The sequence below is a fragment of the Haliotis cracherodii genome, unplaced genomic scaffold (assembly GCF_022045235.1).
Source record: "Haliotis cracherodii isolate W230 unplaced genomic scaffold, xgHalCrac1.p SCAF_6, whole genome shotgun sequence".
NCBI lineage: Eukaryota > Metazoa > Mollusca > Gastropoda > Lepetellida > Haliotidae > Haliotis > Haliotis cracherodii.
In genome coordinates, this window is record NW_027266319.1 from 2,538,693 (window position 1) to 2,563,379 (window position 24,687).

The window sequence follows — 24,687 nt, forward strand, 5'->3', positions numbered from 1 at the left end:
GTTGGACTTGTACATCAATACTCCCAATACAACATATGTATAGCAATGATTTATTTACATTTTCTTCTTATAAATCCAGCAAATTGTACAATATATTCAATAATATGAATCAGTGGCAGCATGTTTTATAGAATTCCTGATTAATACAATGTCTATTTGTTGTCATAGACAAAAGACACAAATATTGAGGACATCAAAATTTATCTAATTAGGATATTAGATGAAAATACCTAGGCACCCATAATTAAATACACATGCACACAATATACACTCGCCTCTAACAACATGTACTTGGAATAAATACAATTATACATTCCATTCAAAAGAAAGTTGAACCCCCGATTCTTTAATATGAATACAGTTAGTCTGACATGATATGACTAGTCATATGAAATAATTATGTGTTCTTAACTTTTTTTGAGTGGTATGTAATAGTTATAACTGAATGTCATGGCAACACACATTAACAGTAGTTTTGAAGGAATTGGGTGGATCTTTTTTACCTTCTTTTGAATAGTATATTTTCTCCAACATATATTGACATACAGGACAGAAAAATACTCACAAATTCCAAATAAATACTGAAAGACAACTGATCAACTTGATAATTACGTAAATTGATCACATACTGAATGGAATAGCATTCACGTTTCTGCTCTGGTTCAATGAGTTCTCAAGTAAAGTAAAAATGTATAATGAAAATACCTGTCTGACATCAAATGGTGAACTGATTCAACCAATGCCACTGTTCACTACAGACAGACACACACTATTACAACCAGTGAACTATAGCAACACTGGCGCATTCTTCGTTATCCATCAGGTGACCGTACATGATTAGGACAAAGTTAATGCAGTGAAAAACAAAAAATGGTAATATTTTGATCGTGAGGCTGTACTTTTTGTCTTGCTGACAAATATTCCATTTTGCAAACACTCGTTGCCAACAGTCTCATGGGAGGTGATACCTGCAGTACGCTACTCAAAAGAAGGTCTAATTTTGTCACGGACATTTACTTGCTCCATTGGCAACAGTTGTGATTGACATAAAATAATTAGCAGAAAGATAGATATCTATCCATGTGTCTGTAGCTCACAGTCGGTGCAGACAACTTCTGTATTTGAATAACCTGAAATTAGCTATTGGCATCAGTAGATGTTTGTGTCGTTATATGGACAATTAATAGCTTAGCTTACTGGACTGAACACAATGTTATGACTCTGGCATCAGACTAGTGGCTAAACTCATGTAAACACACACACTGATAGGTATGATTCAATTCTAGCCTCAACAACCCATTGATCCTGTGCCTCAAGTCAGTTTATCACTCGAAGGACAAGTAGTTTTGTGTCATTGATGATGATGTACATTACTTTATGTGACAACAGGAACCTGAGAAAATTAGATTAAAGAAACTCTTTTTCCAAGTTGAAACAGGTGGCAAGGATGGTGTATGACGCTATCCAAGAAGAGTTGTCTCCCTTCCTACCAATTCCTCTGCAGGGGGTGTTCTGCAGCATATCCACCATTCTTGAAGATCGTCTCTGCAATCTGGCGATAGTTTGCATCCATGTTTTCCACAGGACCTGAAACATGTTTGGTTGCAGGGCATACTTTAGTAAACAGTTGTAAGGAAGACATCTGTAGAAATATTTTGTAACAACCACACTCGGCAATATTCCATTAATATGATAGAAGTCTGTAAATAATCGAGTCTGGACCAGACAATCCAGTGATAGACAGCGAGAGCAACGATCTACATACTTGGGATACAATGACATGCATCAACCAAGAAAGCGAGCCTCACCCAATCCCGATTCTAACCACAGATCTTCATGATGAACTTTGTTATTGTCATACTGAGAGAGTGACTTGGAGGTAACACTTTTCCCCCAATATTTCACAAACAGTAAACTACGTTATAACGAACACGCTATAATGATCTGACAGATATAAATAAATGTTTTGATCCTGTCCATTTGCTGTATACATGCTGTATATATGCTTATAACAAACTTTAATTACGGTCATAACGAACTAAAATTAGTGGTCCCTGTGAGTGTTATAACCGTAGTTCACTGTATATACATCTGTGATTGTCCAGTGTATTATATCTCCATTCCATTAATGATAAACACCCTGGGCCCCGTTCCGCAAAGCAATGTTGTGCTACAATTGGTGCTGGTTATTGTCAAAGTATGGGAGTTGCGTGCGATCGTTTTCGCGCTAAGATCACTTTGTGTTACCTAGGCTTCATTTTGAAACCAGTGATAATAGAAGCCCAATCAAGTTACTCCCACTAGTAGATAGATGCAATAGCAGTTGTAACGTCACTTCTGAAACACAGGTATTTATCTAAATGGAGTGGAGATGTATTACATTGCATAATAGGGGATGACTTCTGTACAAGCAAAGCCTAGGGTGACTTAAGTTATGGGCAACTGTTATGGTGCAGACAGACCAACGATCAAATCTGGGAATCAAACCCAAGTAATAGTCACAAGGGCCAGTGACAACTTAGACACAACTATCCATTGAGATATTTCACCAATACTTTACCGTCATGCATGGAGTGAGTGAGTATTGCACATTGCACCTATGAGGGGAATCAAACCTGGGTTTTCGGCATGATGAGCGAACGCTTTAACCACTAGGCTACCCTACCGCCCCCTTATGCTTTGAAATGTTATCATATAGAGAATACTGCTTGATGAAAACAAACAAGTCTCAAGGAAAGAACAAAATCCATGATGTGCATCTTGGTAGTATCGGTAGCCTCAGCTAACGAAGGAGTCACATGTTGATTGTTCTAGAGGTCCATATGCTCCCTGATAGTCTAGTGGTTAAAGCACTGGCTTGTCCCATTGCAGGCCTGGGTTCAATTCTCCGTGTGGTACAATAAATAAATCCGATCCTTGTCGCTCACTCAGGAAACGGATCAGGAAATGGATTTGGATGACAAATTTTAAGTTAATATAAACACAAACCCATTGATAGTTCCTTCAGTTTCTCGTCTATCCTCAAGTAGGCCTCATTGCAGAATGTCTTTGCCAGAATAAGCTGAAAATACAAACAAGTACAATTCATACAATTCATACAATCATCAATCATTTGTCAGTACTGAGTCTAATGGTGGTTCGTTTGTTTAACGCCACACTCAGCAATATTCCAGCTAAATGACTGCGGTCTGTAAATAATCGAGTCTTGACCAGACAATCCAATGATTGACATCATATGAGCATTGATCCACGATCCTGTTAGTCGCCTCTTATGACAAGCATAGTCGCTTTTATTTCAAGCATGGGTTGCTGTTGTTCCATTATTTCGATAAGTATATAATGTGAAAAGTTAATTGACTATATTCACATGTATTGTACATGATAGGAAGCATTTAATGTGTCACTGATATGAAATCTTTGTTTCCAAATCCCTTCAAAGATAACAAGGGCTTCTTTTGAACAAGCAACATTTCAGCGCAAGTATTTCAACAACGTGTATGTTGATACCTTGTTACTGCTAAATGTAATTAAAATACCAAGACAAATTCTACAAACTGAGAAGCACCAGAATATTACAATGAACCTACATACCAACACATAACTGATATGTTGGGAGTTCTTAATGATGGCTATTAATTGCTTGTGACAACATTAACTAATCAGTCAGATATACCCTCCAACAGTTCCTTGTTCAAATACCAACATTACAAAAAACTCACAAGGAAAATACATTTCCCTACAGTGTTACAAATTGGCACTAGTCCTACAGTGCTTGCCAAATTGCCCAAAAGTTAAGGTATCCTAAGGACTAGCAGAAATTTGCCATTTTTAAGTGTTTAGCTATATGTTATCATTGTAAGGACTAGTGGGTTAAAACTGTTAGTGTCTATATCTGCCCTACATGGCAAGTGAATGTATACCACTCTACAGGAAGCAGTCATCACTTCCAGAGGAGGGTAGCACTCAGGCCACGTGTTCATCTCATCTCATCTCAGGATTCAGGACAAAGTAGGACACTGCATACTGTCAGAGCAGGACGTTGAATCTAGTGACATTACAGTCAGCAAGATAAACTATCTAGACTGTTATACTAACAAGCGCTCACCTCATGGTCTGAATTGCGGAGGCCTATACAGTAGGACCTTGATGACCGTCCGATACATGCCGTCATGGCGTACAGGTCGATTGCAACGTCAGCAAGACGCTTCAGCTCCATCTGCTCATGAATAACTTTCTGAAAAGAGAAGCATGGAAGTTCTGCATATCCAATACTTACAGTACCAACACAGCACACAAGTGACTATTCATGCACAGTCAGCATTATTCAGTCAGCCAGCATTATTCATGCAATCAGCATCATGCAGTCTGCATTATTCATGCTATCAGTATTATTCATGCACAGTCAGCATTATTCACACAGTCAGCATTATTCATGCAGTCAGCATTATTCATGCACAGTCAGCATTATTCATGCAATCAGCATTATTCAGGCAGTAAGAATTATTCATGCAAAATCAGCATTATTCATGCACAATCAGCATTATTCATGCAGTCAGCATTATTCATGCACAATCAGCATTATTCAAGCACAGTCAGCATTTTTTATGCAATCAGCATTATTCATGCAGTCAGCATTATTAATGCACAATCAGCATTATTCATGCACAGTCAGCAATATGCATGCATTCAGCATTATTCATGCAATCAGCATTATTCATGCAGTCAGCATTATTCAAGCACAGTCAGCATTATTCAAGCACAGTCAGCATTATTCATGCACAATCAGCACTATTCATGCAATCAGCATTATTCATGCACAGTCAGCATTATTCATGCAGTCAGCATTATTCATGCTCAGTCAGCATTGACCAAGTAGGAGTGGTATGATGTAGGTCACTGATTCCAGTGGAATCAATACACAGCCGTGTAGGCATACCATCAGATGGAGAAGTGAGTATGGACAACCCCGGGAACTGGAGTCATATCCTACAATAGGACCACCATGAATGTCTTGTCAATTTGATTATTTACACAAATTTGATATGTTTCAATACTGTTAAACAATTGAGGCTATCTTTTCTAATCAATGAGTTACTGTAACATGCCAATCTAATTAAAATCAGATCTTCTACTTTGATGAGAAGCCTCTAGAGATCTGGCACCCCCCCCCCCCCCCTGGGTGTCATGGCAAGTGAACCATGAGCCAACTTTGACCACCCAATAAAAACAAAGGATGCATGGATTCTTGACCCATTCAAACGTCAGCATTCTAAAATGATTCATTTCTTTACAACCTTGTTTTGAATTTGCGATCCTATCAAAGAAAACCTTCTCAAAAATATTCATTTGATAGTAAACCCTTTTGACCTCTGAAAGGACAGGGTGCATAAAATATCCACAACATAACATAGCACTGCTTTCAGTATCTCCATTTGGAACTACCCATTTAAGTTCGATCAGAAATACAGAAATCAGATAAGCTGCTCCAAATGCTTCACTTCCTTGTGTCAAGTACTAAGAAGACTCCACACTGATTTGCTGGCTACAATTGACATTCCACAGGTTTGCAAGATCTTGACAAAGGTTTTCATTTGAAATAACTGTTTAACAGATCTGATTTTCATGAAATCATGATACATAAATCATGATTGTAACTTACATTTCCATGTTTGGTGAGAACACCTTCCACGGCTTTCTGGAATCGAAGAACTCCTCTCTCCAGCAGGGCAGAGGAATCCTGAAATTAGGACAAGAGAACGTACCACAACATCCTATTCCATGTGTTCCTCTCCATCCATTGAAGAGCAGGACAGTGAGGCCTGGTTACCATGCTATAGTGAGTGAGTTGGTCTAATTCCATTCTGAACAGTCTTTCAGTTACATTCCAGCACGTAAGCCTAGTGTTGTAGGAAAGTCCAAAGGCAAGTGGTTCATCTGGATGAAACACAAGAGCCCAGTATGGTGCTGATACACAAGGGTCACAACTGAACCCACGACAGTTCTTGCCTGTCTTCTCCTACATACACAGTATATGAGTGTCACAGGTGGAGTGAAATAGGGTTCAAGAAGATTGCACTAATATAGCTGTGCGTGCGTGTGTATGTGTGGCTGCTTGTACTAGTCTGGACCTATTCCAGTCTTATAGTGCTAGCCCATGGTTATACCATGCTGTTTAACATGGATATCCAAATCAGTGACCGCCTCCCTGGTTTAGTGGTAGAGCGTTCGCCTGGAAAGTTGGAGGTTCGGGGTTCGATCCCCGGCCGCGTCATACCAAACGATGGTAAAAGATGGTACTTGTTGTTACCCTGTCTGGTGCTTGGAATAAAGGGAATAAAACAATGACTGGTCGGCTTGGAGTCAGTATACTGTGTCTGAGTAGGGTATTCATTTTAAACTGTGGCATGGTATCTCAGTGAGCTAGCACTATACATTGGCATCAGTCTGGACCAGTACAAGCAGCTACACAAACACATGCATGCATGTAGCTATATAAGTGCAATAATCTTGGACGCAATGTTAAACCCCATTTCACCTACACCACCCAACTCACAGTACACCGAATCCGAGCTGACCAGTCCTTGTTTTATCCTCTTAATGGCACCAGGCACCAATTGGGTACTTAGTTCCATCTTTTAACGTCTTTTGGCATGAGGTGGCCAGGGATTGAACCCCCAACCTTCCGCTCTCTGTCGTAATGAGAAATGCTGTGAGTTATACAAAGTTACCTTGAGACTGGGATGCACTTCTTCATTGAGGCGGAGTGACAGCTTGGGGTTGTCAGAGCTCTTCAGTCGGCCGACAGCAGTGGAGAACACCAGCCCAGGGTTAGCCATCGGGTTACGAAGTTTCCTGTCATGAAGGAAACAAGGATGCTGGGTAACTGCGCTAGGGTGGATATTGTGTGTTACAGTTCTGATTCCCACGATGACATTGTATGATTAAGTTTTAGTTCTTCACACCACGATGGAGAGACTTTGCTTTTTGTTTGACTCCTTGAGTTTATTCCTCAGGTACCAAATCATATCCCATGAACGCGAACAAGAAGGCAAAATTAAACCTGATGGCTGCCTCAGCCATGGATCCCCCATCCCTCACACGTTCAACCAACTCAACAGCCCATCAACCCTCCCCACCCAAACCACCATCAACCAATTCAGCTATCTCCACCCCAAATCCCCACCCTCACCTCACACCAACAATTCCCACCCTCACCTCACACCAACAATCCCCACCCTCACACCAACAATTCCCGCCCTCACCTCACACACACCTCTCACACCAACAATCCCCACCCTCACCTGACACCCCCACCTCACACCAACAATCCCCACCCTCACACCAACAATCCCCACCCTCACCTCACACCAACAATCCCCACCCCCACCTCAGACAAGCAATCCCCACCCCCACCTCACACCAACAATCCCCACCCCCACTCCCTACCCTCACACCAACAGTCCTCACACCCCCACCCCCAGGGTGTGACAGATTACTGTGGTACCTACTTGACCAACTCCTTCAGCTCTTTCCCAGCATGCTGTATTCCCTGCAGGGCTATAAACAGTCGCAGGATCTCGTTCGTACCCTAAAATATTTACAAAATAATTTACAAGCAATCAGAAATTACATATTATTTACCTTAGTGAATGAATGATGACAATTCCTGAGCCTTTGCAAAGACCCCAAACCCTTTGCACAATAACAATAATAGATATAACAATAATAGAAATGACAATAATAACAACAATAATAATAATAATCCATTTACATGGTGCTTTTTCTATGCTGCATATCATGCCCACAGCACATTATCAACCAGGTCAATGGATCAGTGTGGACTCGAATTTCATTCTCAGCTCCCCACCATTACCGATGAACTAGAGTAATATGAAAGAATCGAGCAGTCCTTAACTTTTGTTTAGAAGTACAGGCTATTCCTTATTATATGCTGCCATGTAAAGACTGTCAACCTACGGCCCTAGGGATGTAGTAAACCCATCAAACACTGTTTTCATATGTTGTCCATGACACCAAAATGCATGGCAGTTTTCAAGTTACCAGTAATTACTGAACATCTACTCCCCTCACTCTAACACTTGAAGGTGACATTCCTGATAGATGATGTTCTTAATTCACATTATGCAGACTTGGTGAAACGATGCCATTAATTTGTACCTCGAATATGAGCAGAATCCTGGCATCTCGGAGGAACCTCTCGTAGGGGTAGTCTTTCATGTAGCCAAGGCCGCCCAGGGTCTGCAGGCACTCGCTGACACAGCTCCAGCAGCCCTCGGAGCTGAACACCTGCAACAGCAACAGCGACAAGTGATGGCGGCACCATCCCACACAACACTGGCTGAATGCCTTGCATCAACAGCAACAGCAACAAGTGATGGCGGCACCATCTCACACAACACTGGCTGAATGCCTTGCATCAACAGCAACAGCGACAAGTGATGGCGGCACCATCTCACACAACACTGGCTGAATGCCTTGCATCAACAGCAACAGCAACAAGTGATGGCGGCACCATCTCACACAACACTGGCTGAATGCCTTGCATCAACAGCGACAGCGACAAGTGATGGCGGCACCATCTCACACAACACTGGCTGAGTGCCTTGCATCAACAGCGACAGCAACAAGTGATGGCGGCACCATCTCACACAACACTGGCTGAATGCCTTGCATCGACAGCGACAGCAACAAGTGATGGCGGCACCATCTCACACAACACTGGCTGAATGCCTTGCATCAACAGCGACAGCAACAAGTGATGGCAGCACCATCTCACACAACACTGGCTGAATGCCTTGCATCAACAGCAACAGCAACAAGTGATGGCGGCACCATCTCACACAACACTGGCTGAATGCCTTGCATCAACAGCAACAGCGACAAGTGATGGCGGCACCATCTCACACAACACTGGCTGAATGCCTTGCATCAACAGCAACAGCAACAAGTGATGGCGGCACCATCTCACACAACACTGGCTGAATGCCTTGCAGCAACAGCAACAGCGACAAGTGATGGCGGCACCATCTCACACAACACTGGCTGAATGCCTTGCATCAACAGCGACAAGCGATGGCGGCACCATCTCACAGAACACTGGCTGAATGCCTTGCAGCAACAGCAAGTCAACTTCTGAGTGAGTGAGTGAGTGAGTGGGTATGGTTTTACGCTGCTTTTAGCTTTATTCCAGCAATATCACGGTGGACTACCATTTTCGGCTGCTGTAGTCATTAAGCACATTTGGAAATGAAAACCCATCTGAAGCTCAGTATGTTGGATTGATAGATGGATGGATGATCAATTGATGGACAGATGGGTGGATGAATGGATGGGAGAAGGATGATCCTCACACTGAAGTAGGTTAATTAAGATAGATGCCAACAATTTCTTGAACGCTAGAATTGAGAAACTGCTGACAAAATATACTGCAAATTCACTGGGTCTTCGGCGTGATGTGCAAACGCTTTAACCACTAGGCTTCCCGACCGCCCCAAATTCACTTTAAAATAGGAACATGAACATATTGTGAACTGTACATATACAAATTGAAAACAGATGCAAATAATTTACATTTCAAGCCAAAGTTGTAGATTGCATGTAAGATATAACTAAAATTTCTATTCTGGTTAAACAATATACTCAAGTCTGACACTGACTGTGGGTAGTTGATTGATGTCAATCCATCCTCATCCATAATAGGCTAAAGTCTTCTTGTTAAGTGCAACGATACACCGCAAGTAAAGTTCTTGGAAATTTAAGTCAAACATGCCCTACATGTCAACAACCTTGGACCCCTAAAAAAATAATACTGGAGTTGCCATGGATCAATCAGTTGTACAAGAACCAATTTATTCTAAACAGTTGTTCAGCTTCGGAACCTCCTTTAACATGACCCCTGACACAGTGGCTGACCTTCACCATAGCCGCCTCCACGGAACAGTCAGGTTGGTCGTACTGGTCGATGATGCCAGCCGTCAGGTACGCCATGCTCTCCATAGCATACACGGTCACAGCCATCTTGGCAAACTTCTCCTGGAAAATGAGAACAAATAGCTCAGGTAATACTGTGTTGTACTGCATCAGCATGGTACTGTGATATACTGTGTTGTACTGCGTTATACTGTGTTGTACTGCATCAGCATGGTACTGTGATATACTGTGTTGTACTGCGTTATACTGTGTTGTACTGCATCAGCATGGTACTGTGATATACTGTGTTGTACTGCGTTATACTGTGTTGTACTGCATCAGCATGGTACTGTGATATACTGTGTTGTACTGCGTTATACTGTGTTGTACTGCATCAGCATGGTACTGTGATATACTGTGTTGTACTGCGTTATACTGTGTTGTACTGCATCAGCATGGTACTGTGATATACTGTGTTGTACTGCGTTATACTGTGTTGTACTGCATCAGCATGGTACTGTGATATACTGTGTTGTACTGCGTTATACTGTGTTGTACTGCATCAGCATGGTACTGTGATATACTGTGTTGTACTGCGTTATACTGTGTTGTACTGCATCAGCATGGTACTGTGATATACTGTGTTGTACTGCGTTATACTGTGTTGTACTGCATCAGCATGGTACTGTGATATACTGTGTTGTACTGCGTTATACTGTGTTGTACTGCATCAGCATGGTACTGTGTTATACTGTGTTGTACTGCGTTATACTGTGTTGTACTGCATCAGCATGGTACTGTGATATACTGTGTTGTACTGCATGGTTCTGTGTTATGATGCATGGTGCTGTGTTGTACTGTGTCATACTGCATGGTTCTGTGTTATGATGCATGGTGCTGTGTTGTACTGTGTCATACTGCATGGTTCTGTGTTATGATGCATGGTGCTGTGTTGTTCTGTGTCATACTGCATGGTTCTGTGTTATGATGCATGGTGCTGTGTTGTACTGTGTCATACTGCATGGTTCTGTGTTATGATGCATGGTGCTGTGTTGTACTGTGTCATACTGCATGGTTCTGTGTTATGATGCATGGTGCTGTGTTGTTCTGTGTCATACTGCATGGTTCTGTGTTATGATGCATGGTGCTGTGTTGTACTGTGTCATACTGCATGGTTCTGTGTTATGATGCATGGTGCTGTGTTGTACTGTGTCATACTGCATGGTTCTGTGTTATGATGCATGGTGCTGTGTTGTTCTGTGTCATACTGCATGGTTCTGTGTTATGATGCATGGTGCTGTGTTGTACTGTGTCATACTGCATGGTTCTGTGTTATGATGCATGGTGCTGTGTCGTTATACTGCATGGTTCTGTGTTATGATGCATGGTGCTGCATTATACTGTGTTGTAATGTGTTGTACTGTGTCATACTGCATGGTTCTGTGTTATGATGCATGGTGCTGTGTTATACTGTGTTGTAATGTGTTGTACTGTGTTATACTGCATGGTTCTGTGTTATGATGCATGGTGCTGCATTATACTGTGTTGTACTGTGTTATACTGCATGGTTCTGTGTTATACTGCATGGTGCTGTGTTATACTGTGTTGTAATGTGTTGTACTGTGTTATACTGCATGGTTCTGTGTTATGATGCATGGTGCTGCATTATACTGTGTTGTACTGTGTTATACTGTGTTGTACTGTGTTATACTGCATGATTCTGTGTTATGATGCATGGTGCTGTGTTATACTGCATTATACTGTGTTGTAATGTGTTGTACTGTGTAATACTGCATGGTTCTGTGTTATGATGCATGGTGCTGCATTATACTGTGTTGTACTGTGTTATACTGTGTTGTACTGTGTTATACTGCATGATTCTGTGTTATGATGCATGGTGCTGTGTTATACTGCATTATACTGTGTTGTAATGTGTTGTACTGTGTAATACTGCATGGTTCTGTGTTATGATGCATGGTGCTGCATTATACTGTGTTGTACTGTGTTATACTGTGTTGTACTGTGTTATACTGCATGGTTCTGTGTTATGATGCATGGTGCTGCATTATACTGTGTTGTAATGTGTTGTACTGTGTTATACTGCATGGTTCTGTGTTATGATGCATGGTGCTGCATTATACTGTGTTGTACTGTGTTATACTGTGTTGTACTGTGTTATACTGCATGGTTCTGTGTTATGATGCATGGTGCTGTGTTATACTGCATTATACTGTGTTGTAATGTGTTGTACTGTGTAATACTGCATGGTTCTGTGTTATAATGCATGACAAAATGTGGTATCACTGCAGGAATACTCATGAGGCATGGCATTTTAGTCTTCAGTCCATTCATTCTTTGCAAAACATCTAGCCATTAAGATGCAAATAACCCAAAGATTCTAACCCAAGTCCTTGAGCTTATCTACCAAAGATGAAACATGTCAGTAAACCCACCTGTGACAAAATATCCAAAGTAATCACACTCTCTTATATTATTGTATCTGTGAGTAATCTGTTATTCAGTTTTGTAACAGAACTGTGACGTATGTCATTATGTTGGCTTCCGAGAGGCAGCAGCTGTGGATGTAGTACCTGAATCAAGCCAAACTCTGCCAGCTTCCGGCCGAACTGCGACCTGGTGGCTGCATGCTCAGCTGTCCATCCTGTTGGAGACGAGTCAGTGAATATTGTTTAATGCCACAGTCAGTGAACATTGTTTTATGCCACATTCAGAGAATATTGTTTTATGCCACAGTCAGTGAACATTGATCCATGCCACATTCAGAGAATATTGTTTAATGCCACAGTCAGTGAACATTGTTTTATGCCACATTCAATGAATATTGTTTTATACAACAGTCAGTGAATATTGTTTTATACAACAGTCAGTGAACATTGTTTTATGCCCGAGTCAGTGAATATTGTTTTACGCCAGTCAGTGAATATTGTTTTACGCCAGTCCATGAATATTGTTTTAAGCAACAGTCAGGGAATTTTGTTTTATGCTAGACCGTGAATATTGTTTTATGCAACAGTCAGTGAATATTGTTTTATGCCACAGTCAGAGAATTTTGTTTTATGCAACAGTCAGTGAATATTGTTTTATACAACAGTCAGTGAATATTGTTTTACGCCAGTCAGTGAATATTGTTTTACGCCAGTCCGTGAATATTGTTTTAAGCAACAGTCAGTGAATTTTGTTTTATGCCACAGTCAGAGAATTTTGTTTTATGCAACAGTCAGTGAATATTGTTTTATACAACAGTCAGTGAATATTGTTTTATGCTAGAGACAGTGAATATTGTTTTATGCTAGAGTCAGTGAATATTGTTTTACGCCAGTCCGTGAATATTGTTTTATGCAACAGTCAGTGAATATTGTTTTAAGCTAGAGTCAGTGAATATTGTTTTATGCAACAGTCAGTGAATATTGTTTTATGCTAGAGTCAGTGAATATTGTTTTATGCCAGTCAGTGAATATTGTTTTATGCAACAGTCAGTGAATATTGTTTTATGCCAGTCAGTGAATATTGTTTTATACAACAGTCAGTGAATATTGTTTTATGCTAGAGTCAGTGAATATTGTTTTATGCCAGTCCGTGAATATTGTTTTATGCAACAGTCAGTGAATATTGTTTTACGCCAGTCAGTGAATATTGTTTTATACAACAGTCAGTGAATATTGTTTTATGCTACAGCAGTATCCAGGTGGTTACCAGGCATTCAAGTGGTTGACAGCATACGCAGCTATCCACACAACTTGGTTCTGATCATGGCTTTAAATAATCACTTTAGTTTTGAAATATTTACTCACATGTAATCTTTCTTATAAGATATTTAAATTTCCTTTTGGTAATCAACATATTGTAACTATCTTGGGTCCAATCTGTTGGGTATAAAGTAAAACCAGATCTTAGTGCTTGCTAATGCTACACACTGATCTGAGAGCAAAACAACTGACTCCAACAAAACCACTTTGTTTTCTAAGTATTGAGAAATGAGTGTAAATAATATATCACCGATAACTTTCTTGAGTATCCCAGCTCCCGAGCTGCCCATGCTGAATCTGCCGCTGTTGAGGATGTTCATAGCTATCTAAAACACGGGCGACACGGTGGTGTTAATGAGAGACTAAGGAATGGTAAGGAACGAGCCAAAATGGAGCACCTCTAAAAACTAGATGTGTGACGACATGGTGAGGTCATTATACCATCCGTATCCCGCTTCTATGGGTGCAATATGATTCATATCCCAATAGAGTACTTATATTTAATAAGTTGACATTCTTTCTTTTGGCAGGAGAATCACAGCTTTGAATAATTTTTTATTTAAGTTACGAGATTGAAAATGAGATAAGGTAGGGTAGATACATATAGGCGAGAGGGCACTGGGAATGCTATGCTATTCATAGCCAACCGGGAGATACCAGAGAATCTGTGTATGCTGGTTGTTGAACAGTTTGTTATCATTCCCCTGTCTTTACACCATTATAACTTGTAATGTAATGTAATGTATACAGGGGTTATAGGTATTGTATAGTGGGCCGGTATGGGGATACAATACAGTATCGCCGTGTTCTTACACCATGATTAGAATTCAGAACCACAACTTCTTGTGAGGATGATCCTTGCATTAGGATGTGAGAATATGTCGGACCTGCACCGCCAACCCATGAATTGTTAGCCCCACAAGCTAACCAACTGAGCTAGGTCCAATCTGTTAAACTGAGCTAGGTCCAATCTGTTAAACTGAGTGCAAATTTACCTGGTCATGCCTACGATATTTTGACAAATAGTCCAGCAATATGACACCAGAAATGGGCTTCATACATTAAACCTCTGTGAGGAATTGAACCTAAGCATTCGGCATGACAAATAACTGCATTAATAAAAGGCTACCCCCTTTGAGTGGTGGGACAATATAGGAGTCATGTCGGGGTGTCTCAGCCCAAGGTGGTGCTGGGGGGAGTTGTACACAAACATGGGTTTGGTGCTGACACAACCAGGATCATATTCAGGCGGGCATTTGAACCAATGTCAATTGTGGCGCCTTAGGTGACCACCTGGTCACTTTTGCCCCCAAGTGTTTTGTTTGTTTGTTGTTTAACGCCAAACTCAGCAATATTCCAGCTATATGATGGCAGTCTGTAAATAATCAAGTCTGGACCAGACAATCCAATCATTGATATGTTCATTGATTTACGCAATTTGGATACAATGACATGCATGTTCCAAGACAGCGGCCCTGACCACCCGATCCTGTTGGTCGCCTCTTGCAACCAGCATATTCTCCAGTTACGACAAGCATGGGTCGCTGAAGACCTATTCCACCCCAGATCTTCACGGGTCGTGTAACTATCATGACTAAGTAACACAGAAATAAGTAAATACATTGTCAAAACCTTTCTTTAGTCACTTAGTTTCAGCGAGGTTTCAATGTAGATTGAGTTTCTGTTTATTAAACATAAGAAAACAACCCGATAATTTAATTGAAAATAGTAACAACCAATATTTGAAATCCTGGGGCTGTCAAAAGTTTTCTCCTATGGTATTTTGATCTCGGGACCCCCTTAATCTTTTACTTTGACCAAAGGGTTATGACCCCTTGACTAGTATAGAATGTTCGCAGCACTCAAAAACAGAGGTGGAAGGTGGACCTAGCAGAATCTCCATGTGTCACACCCTACCCTCGTCCCCTGTTCGGTGGAAATGGACTCGTCCGTTGCATGCAGAACACCTTGTTTAGCAGAAATGATCTTTTAATTGAAACAAAATGCACCTGATAGTGAAAGGATTATCTCATAATTACTGAAGTCACATTTCCAAATTTTATTGTCATCCATTTAACTTGAAACACTCGCCTTGAATCCGCCTCCCACTTCACCGATCACATTCTCCACTGGAACTGGGGTGTTGTCAAAGTGAACTTCACATGCTGAAATAAGGTAAGTTTTGTTTGCTGATCGCTTTGTGTAACAGGGCCTTGAACCACAAAGTGATCTTAGTATCAAAATGATTGTAACTGCCATACTTTATTATAGGCTTAAGAGAGTTACAGCTCCAAGACTGCATTGAGGAATGGGGCCCTGTAGCAAAAAGAGAGTGAGTGAGTATGGTTTTACGCCGCTTTAAGCAATATTCCAGCAATATCACGGCAGGGCACACCAGAAATGGGCTTCACACATTGTACCCAAGCAAAAACAGATCTTTTGGCTGCTACTGTCGTAGATACCGTTCTTTAACAATAATTGTAGGACTAGGAGTGCTGGGAACTGGGCACAGGAAGTCTGATGTGAGTGAGCAATAATGTAACATTGCTGGAACTATCAGGAGCAGTGGTCACACCTACTGTTTGATCCCCGGATTCCAAGCTTGTCCTCGGGCTTGCCGCTTGTAACGCCACCAAACCCTCTCTCCACAATGAAGGCAGTCACTTTGTCTGTCTTCTCACCCTAACAGAATGGAGAAATATACACATCAGTTTTTGTTATCAGGGTCCTGTTCTACAAAGTGATCTTAAGTCCATGTAAAGTAACATGAGAGTAACAATCGACTTAGCACAAAGATAGCTCTGTGGAACATGACCCAGGACAATAGAAGACAAAATCTGTGCTATAAAATTTGGATCAAAGAGAAGTCTTATTGGCTTAATTGGAATAATTGAAAGACGTCCTTCACATGTACTTATTCAAGTGCAGTTATCATAGGAATGGTGCTGTCAAACCTAGAATCATAATCAGGGCAAAGCGTGATTCCGTCTCATTTCATAGGTTCCTGGTGTGTCAAAGGGACACAACTCTGCACAGAGAATTGCATCGCCTGGTTCAACTTGGCCACCCATGTCCCCCACCTTCAGTATGAACTGATACTCATGTGTCATTGTCAAGACCCTGTTTGTATCTTACTTGCAACTGACTGATTGCGCGGGAGTCATGATAATCTCCCCTTGTAGAGAAAATCCTTTGGAGGTCAACTGAAAGATAAAACACTCACATGACTATCTGTGACTTCAGTCTTCGCGAACACAGTAAAGATGTCAGCAATTCCTCCATTAGAGATCCAGATCTTACTGCCAGTGAGGTGAAAGAATCTACCATCATCAGACAGAATGGCGCGGGACTGAATGGATGCTGCGTCACTGCCACTGGAGGGAGAAGATGTAACCATGGCAACTACTTTCTAGTGAAACACAGCTTTGTAGCCAAGCAAAAGATACAAACCACTGACTATAATTTGATATCGACATACAATGCTGAAAACTGTGGGGGTCCCAGTGTGGTTGAGTTTGTTTGCAATATCGGCAGCCTTTAGCTTAAGGACCCCTAAATCTTACATTCAGCTGTATCTTTATGTTGAAACACTGCATGTAGAGTGCATTTGTCAACAAGGACTAATCCCACATGGAATTAATTCCATCAGGAACAATATTGCATCATGGAACAAAGTCACTAGTAAAAACTGTTCCATGGGAATAATTCCCCAAAAGAAATAAAAGTACAAAGAACAATTTCATTCCAGGAACAGACACTTTTTGACAAATTGTCTGGCTAATGAAATCACCAACTGAGACCACAATAAATTGCTTATTAGATTTCCATCCACTTAAAAAAGAGTGAGGCATTCTTTGTTCTACATATTATTTTTTTAAAAGAAACTGTTCTCAGATGTGACTCACACGAAGCAGGGATGTTTGGTGATCAGTGAAACAATCTAATCATCAATTTATCATGGCCTAACTAAACAAGAGTTCTCATCAGGCCACTACCTGGAAGGTTCCGTGAGGCAGAAGGCTGCTACGTGTTCTCCAGTTGCCAGCTGAGGGAGGTACTTCTGTTTCTGCTGCTCGGTGCCAGCAATCAAGATTCCCTGAAAGTATCACATATCTCTCACATACCTCATCGCCAACTTTTCACCTGACATCTAGCAGTATAGCAGTGGGAGACACTTAACTGGCCCTTGGAAACCTGACGCATATACTGCAATGCTTTAATCTAGGAGTCATGTCATGCCAGGGAGCCCTTCACTCAACTCTGCAAACAGGTGTGTGGTGAAGTGGGGCTTAACGTAGCATTCATGATTATTGCACTTATACAGGAATGTGCATTCACGTTTGTACTTGTACTAGTCCGGACTAATGCCAGTCTTCTCATATATATCCTATAGTGCTAGCCCACAGAGATACTATGCGAAAGTTCAACATGGATATCTCACCCAGACACAGTATACTGACTCCGAGCCGACCAGTGCTTTGCGTTGTTAGGATGGTATGTTTTATTATAGCGGTAGGTAATTTAAAATGGATTGTAATGGCAAACACTTACTAACCTATCATATATATGTCATACGCAAAATGTTTTTCCTTGTTCTTTGTTCAACTTTTATAACACATCAATTAGGATTTATCGATGCTGAAGTGAAGTGAATCAATACCCCACTCAGACACAGTATACTGACTCCGAGCCGACCAGCCCTTGTTTTAGCCCCTTAATGCTGAGTGCCAGACAGGGTAACAACAAGTACCATCTTTTAACATATGATGTCAATGCGGAACGAACCCCAGACCTTCCTCTGGGAGGACGCTCTACCACTAGTCCATGGAAGCAGTCTGATCGATGCTGATTTTCTTGACTGAGTTTGGTAAACAAAGTACCTGTCATCAGCAACTCAAGGGCGGGCAACTCCATATTATCATGATATGGCTATTTTGTGGTGTGATACGCATGGATTATGTGGTTTACATCACTTACTGTTGTGGATTATGCATATTCAGTATGTATACAAGGTTGGGTCAAGGGTTCGGCTAAACAAATGGGTTCTTCACTTCAAGTAACTTAAAAAAGAAAAAGTGTACTCTTATGAGTAGCCGTGACAGACCACAACAAGTCCTGTATTCAATCAAGCGATGAAATATCATGTTTTCTGTGACTGCACAAGTAAACAGTCGACAGGGGGTGTGGATTACGAGATTTATGATACCGCGATAATATGGAACCCGTGATGATACAGAGTCATTCTATACATGGGACCATCCTACATGACAGTGTGTTCTGTTACCTTGAGACCAATAGCCTGGTGGGCGGCCAGTGTTACAGCGATGCCGCCATCTTGTGATGTTATCTCTGCTATTCTGGCATATTTGGTGGCATTGAGTCCAAGTCCACCTGAGGGCAAAAGCAGTGGCAACAACTCAGGTTCAATCCAATGACATGTCAATGATGACATACAGTGATGGCTTTGACATTTGAGATCACATGTCAGTGAAACTAAATACAGTCTTACTTGCAACGTATGCACCATGTTAGAGCTGAAGCTAGTGGTGTTCCACAGATCAATTAACGTGTTACACAATGATTAAGATTTGGGACCATGGAAGTAACTCAAATTTGGAAGGCCTTCCTATAAGAAAGTGTTTGTTTGTTTGTTTGTTTGTTTCACTCAGCAATATTCCAGCTTTATGACGGCGGTCTGTAAATAATCGAGTCTGGACCAGACAGTCCAGTGGTTGATATCATGAGCATCGATCCACGCAAGTGGGATACGATGACATGCATCAACCAAGTCAACGAGTCTAACCACCTGATCCTGTTAGTCACCTCTTGCAACAAGCATAGTTTCCTTTAAAGGCAAGCATGGGTTGCTGAAGACCGATTCTACCCCGGATCTTCATGTGGACTTCTGCGGCTACAGCTGCTTGTGGCTTCTTACCGTATTCTTGTGGAATCTGCTGACCAAACAGACCAAGGTCCTTCAGTTGCTGCATGGTGTCGTCCGGGATTTCCGCATTTGTATCGATGGCTTTTGAATCAACTGGAACAACCATCTCTCTTAGTCAAGATTGACTCTACACTACATATATTCCCAAACACTAGGCAACATGTACCTTGACATACAAACTCATCAGGGAATTTAACAAAACTATTGAACTGATGACTGGTTCATCATGACAACTACTAGAGGTGTAACAACAGGGCTATACAGTATTGTATCGCGATATGAGCAGCGTTCCCGTTTACCAGTAATTACCAGTTTTTTACCGGTAAAATTAGGCTTGGACCGGTAATTCATGAGACTGCCAGTCCATGTGGACCGGTAAATAAAGTTCCTTATAAATGTTTGTTGTTGAACAAAACAACGGTGATATTCAAGTCGGCTTGTCTGTTACCATCAGGGTTTCCCCGTGTCTGTTTCTAGGTTAAATATCCATTTGTAGTGACTTGTCTCGAAATATATAAAAAAAGAAGAGAAAATTGTGACTGAAGTTTGTGTGGATGGCATATAGATCTAACTAAGTTACTTCAGAGATGACATCTTTTCATTGTACATGATGTTGCAAGAATTAAAACCAAATAATTTTCATACGTTTTTTTATTTGTTGAAAGTTGGGACTGGCCAAAATAAGGGGGGACTGGTAATTATTAGAGTTGTCAGTACACAAGGACTGGCAGTTTCAAAAGCCAGCGGGAACACTGATGAGGCCCATGATACAATGCCTCGATTTACGACCCCTGTATCATGATACATACGAAACATTTCATTACAAGTATATTGGTGTAAAAACATGTGAATAACAGAAACTGTTCAACCACCAGCTTACACAGATTCTCTGGTATCTCATGTTTGGACATAGATAGAATAACATTCAAAGTGCACTCTAGCCAATATATTTCTGCCCCATATCCTCCCATCTTTGATCTCTGAAATCAGTTGTGACTGACCTGCAAAAACAAATAATATCAAAGTACTGTATGGGGATACGAATCATATTGCATCCATAGTATGGGGATATGTATCGCATCGCACCGTATCGTTACACCTCTATCAAATACATGTCTTACTCGTTCCACAAAAGTTGAAAATACTGTTTACTAATTAAATGAGGAAAGCGTGCCTTTGCACAGGGTTTTATGTGACGCACAAATGTGCATCCAATATGCACAAATGTGGAGAGTGGATGCAGAAAAAGAATATACTGCATTCAGAGGATGCATAATTATATTCATTGTTCCTACATTGCCCTATTTCATCCATCCATCATGACCACTGTCCACTTGATCATTGACTCATTCCAGGCTCTTCAGTAATTATCAAGACGTACAGTACACTACACATTTTCAGTACTTTGCAGGACCTCATATTGTTGCAAGGACCCTCCATGTTAATTGTTGGAGTCCCCTGGACTCCCAATATTGAATGTCAAGGTAGAACCCTGCCTTGCAAGACACAATCTCATTAAAATCAGATCTTTGTACTGAACAAAGATCTGAGGACATCCCATTAGGGGTCACGTCAGAACAACCTTTCATCTGACCAATCAGAGCGTAGCTTACCAGATCATGAAAGTGACAGTAGGAATGTGTTTTCTAATTATGCAACCACGAAATATTAAACACGGGGTGTTCCGAAAGACAGTTACAGGTTTTATGATGATATCCATACAATCTAGGCCATCTATAAAGCCATTCCAGAGCTTTCTTCTTATCAGTTTTAATTTTTTTAATTGAGAACACATCAAAATATGTTTTGAAGCGTAGTCACCAGTTTGAAACTAGTGTCGTGAAGCTCAAGAAAGCTGTCTTCTGATTGGCTAATGTCGATTTCTTGTCAGTCATTTCATTGGTCGGTCAAAATTCGCGAAAGGTCGTTCTGACGTGACCTGTAATGGGATGTCCTTAGATCTTTGTTAAGCGGTAGAGAGAACTAAGATCTTATTTTAATGAGATTGTGCAAGACATTTCCTGACCTATTTTGTCCATGAAGAGTGCATTGTAGATATCCAATATATCTGACATTGCATTTCTAAAATCAGTTTCTGTTGTATCATGTTGTATAACCCATATTACCACATTTCTAAGATCAGTTCTGTTGTATAACCCATATTACCACATTTCTAAGATCAGTTCCTGTTGTATAACCCATATTACCACATTTCTAAGATCAGTTCTGTTGTATAACCCATATTACCACATTTCTAAGATCAGTTCCTGTTGTATAACCCATATTACCACATTTCTAAGATCAGTTCTGTTGTATAACCCATATTACCACATTTCTAAGATCAGTTCCTGTTGTATAACCCATATTACCACATTTCTAAGATCAGTTCTGTTGTATAACACATATTACCACATTTCTAAGATCAGTTCCTGTTGTATAACCCATATTACCACATTTCTAAGATCAGTTCTGTTGTATAACCCATATTACCACATTTCTAAGATCAGTTCTGTTGTATAACCCATATTACCACATTTCTAAGATCAGTTCCTGTTGTATAACCCATATTACCACATTTCTAAGATCAGTTCCTGTTGTATAACCCATATTACCACATTTCTAAGATCAGTTCTGTTGTATAACCCATATTACCACATTTCTAAGATCAGTTCCTGTTGTATAACCCATATTACCACATTTCTAAGATCAGTTCTGTTGTATAACACATATGACCACACAATCAGTTGATAATCATGAAAGCTACGACCATTACCTCCTTCATCAAAAAATCTCTCGATGGGTTGGAGCATCTGATTGAGGTCATCCCATTCCTCCTTATCGGCTATTTCGGGATAAACCAACACGTCCTGAAACAACAGCAGATGTCTCCCTTTCATTGTCAGTAGCAACTGGTTCAGACACTTCCCCGGATGAAAGCCTAGCAAGTCAAACATCAGAGTTTGACACCATTGGTCATATTCAACTAGTTTGACTCATTTTGGACTTGTGATTCTGTAAACTAATTACACTTTGGAAGACAATAACTAGACCCTCTAGATTTTCACAGACTTCAGACTAATGTGTATAGACAATCAAGATTTTCGCTGACCCCAGACTAATGTTTATAGAACCTCAAGATTTTTGCTGACCCCAGACTAATGTTTATAGAACCTCAAGATTTTCGCTGACCCCAGACTAATGGACAAGTCCCTGAATCATGAGTGTTATAGTTCAATAGCAACAAAACCTACCATGCTTTATGCTGAAGTTAGCTTCCATTACAATAATTCTAATATAAGGACTTAATTCCTCTAATAAATATTATATTGCTGATACATGATGAGTAACCGGATAGTCCTCTAGCCCTTGAACAGGATCCAAGCATAAGTCAACGTTATAATATTGTCTTAGTGCTTATTAAGATCACTAAATGTGAATTGAGGACCATGCCAATATTATATGACATCAATGTTTGAATGGGAGTTACCATGGTTACGGTAAGATCAGATGAAGACATCTACAAAACAATACCTGTAAAGGTCTACTTGTCCGAATTAGTCCATTGACATTATTTTCAGTAGAACTTTGTGTTAAAGTGCAAGTATCATGCAAAATAGTAACAGGTTTTTCGTGCATCATGATGTACCTACCTAGTATGATGTACAATACGATGCCCTCCCCCCCTCCAAAAAAGTTTGAAAACGTAAAGATAGCGCTGTTGCGCTATTAAAAATATGTTTTTTTAGGTCTGTATTTGTAACAACCCAAACTAATCTTAAAAGTACTAATGAGGAGGTGTAGCTTAATTAGCATGGCTGGGTAGGCCTGCAAGCTGAATGGGTATTATTACGAGCCGAGTACAGACTATAGGCGATCGTTTCATTAGTTGTGGGGAGACCCCGCTGTGTTGGACATATATAATAGTAGAGTATGGATAGTTGGGGCGTGTCAAGTAACCTTGGTATAATGTGAATTATACAATTTAAACATTGTAAGATATTTCCCCTTTCAATTTTAGGGCACGCCTCCCCCCTCTCAATCCGTGCCGTTCTATAGACATCGCTTGATCTTTGTAGCCAGTTTGTGCTAATTAACCGGAACAGTATTTCTCTCAAATACACTCACTCTTCTCACCACAATATGTAACTGCAGTAAGCCCACTGACTTGGTTGTTGCATGTCATTGTGTCCCAATGCGCAGATTAGATTGGTGCTCATGATGTCAGTCATTGGATTGTTTGGTCCAAACCTCGATTATTTAAAAACCGCAGCATGGAACTATCTACCATCGGACGAGAGGGTTCTTCTGAGTTCACAGGGAGTATGTACTGTGCACTAGAGATAGTAACAACACTGTAAAGACTTTTAAACATTGTTGGTCCAAAGGCTGAACAACAACCCGGTCACTAGCAGGATACAATCTCAGCACCTGGCCCATGCCAACTCCTGTAGTTATATAAACCTAGGATTTAGTTCTAGTCGGTTTCATTTTATCCCAAGTTATGGGGTCTATAGTTGCCGAGATGGTGTCCTACAGTCGAGACATGACCCAAAGTTTTTTACTTGACCGGTGGACCTCATGTCGCGTACTATCGCAAGGGTACAATCCGGGTTTTTTTTCTATTCAGCCTATCAAAGCATTCTGTTATTAGTGAATACCTGAACTACTTACTTTATCAAATTTTCCAAGAAATAAGTTCTTCGCAAAAGGAATGTTCACTGAAGGTTTGGATGTGACGATTTCAGTATTGGAATCTTTAGCAGAAGCTTCCAGCGAATCTTGTTTTTGTACTGGGCTGCTCGATGCCGGTGCTATGAACACCCTGTAAGCAACACCTGATCGTCTTGAAAGATGTCTGAGCGTTGAAATCATGTTTGTAAAATATTGCAAAAATACTGGCCAAGATTTGGAGGCTGTCTGCAACTAAGCGCAGTTCTTTCAGGGTCGAAGTCTAACTTGTTCTCCTGTTTAGAAAACCATGAAATACGCTGTTTGGGAGGTGTTATTATACTGTAATGAGTCAATGACATATTGATTAAACGTTAC

The 24,687-nt window shown here is 40.7% G+C and overlaps 1 protein-coding gene across 2 annotated transcripts; it reads right to left on the reverse strand.

Annotated features, from left to right (window-relative positions):
• Nucleotides 1-69: 69 nt before the first annotated feature.
• Nucleotides 70-24,597, reverse strand: LOC139445548 (complex I assembly factor ACAD9, mitochondrial-like). 2 transcript variants are annotated; one of them, XM_071226692.1, is made up of 18 exons: nucleotides 24,313-24,597; nucleotides 22,415-22,508; nucleotides 19,633-19,734; nucleotides 18,982-19,088; nucleotides 17,693-17,793; nucleotides 16,921-17,071; nucleotides 16,277-16,379; nucleotides 15,789-15,862; nucleotides 13,948-14,023; nucleotides 12,522-12,592; nucleotides 9,934-10,053; nucleotides 8,179-8,307; nucleotides 7,509-7,588; nucleotides 6,729-6,852; nucleotides 5,660-5,737; nucleotides 4,106-4,234; nucleotides 2,989-3,061; nucleotides 70-1,587 (listed from the first exon to the last, which is right to left on the reverse strand). In XM_071226692.1, exons 1-18 carry the CDS (start codon nucleotides 24,511-24,513, stop codon nucleotides 1,487-1,489), a joined length of 1,914 nt encoding a protein of 637 aa, XP_071082793.1. In that variant the 5' UTR covers nucleotides 24,514-24,597; the 3' UTR covers nucleotides 70-1,486. The 2 variants fall into 2 exon arrangements, with proteins under 2 accessions (XP_071082793.1, XP_071082794.1); XM_071226693.1 differs by lacking the exons at nucleotides 18,982-19,088; nucleotides 19,633-19,734; nucleotides 22,415-22,508.
• Between the last annotated feature and the right edge of the window lie 90 nt (nucleotides 24,598-24,687).

Coding starts and splice junctions, on each gene's coding strand:
- LOC139445548 (XM_071226692.1), bottom strand. CDS start 24,513: ATGATTTCAACGCTCAGACATCTTTCAAGACGATCAGGTGTTGCTTAC. Junction 22,509..24,312: donor TTCTTGGAAAATTTGATAAA/GTAAGTAGTTCA, acceptor CTGTTGTTTCAG/GACGTGTTGGTTTATCCCGA. Junction 12,593..13,947: donor GATACTCAAGAAAGTTATCG/GTGATATATTAT, acceptor CGTCTCCAACAG/GATGGACAGCTGAGCATGCA.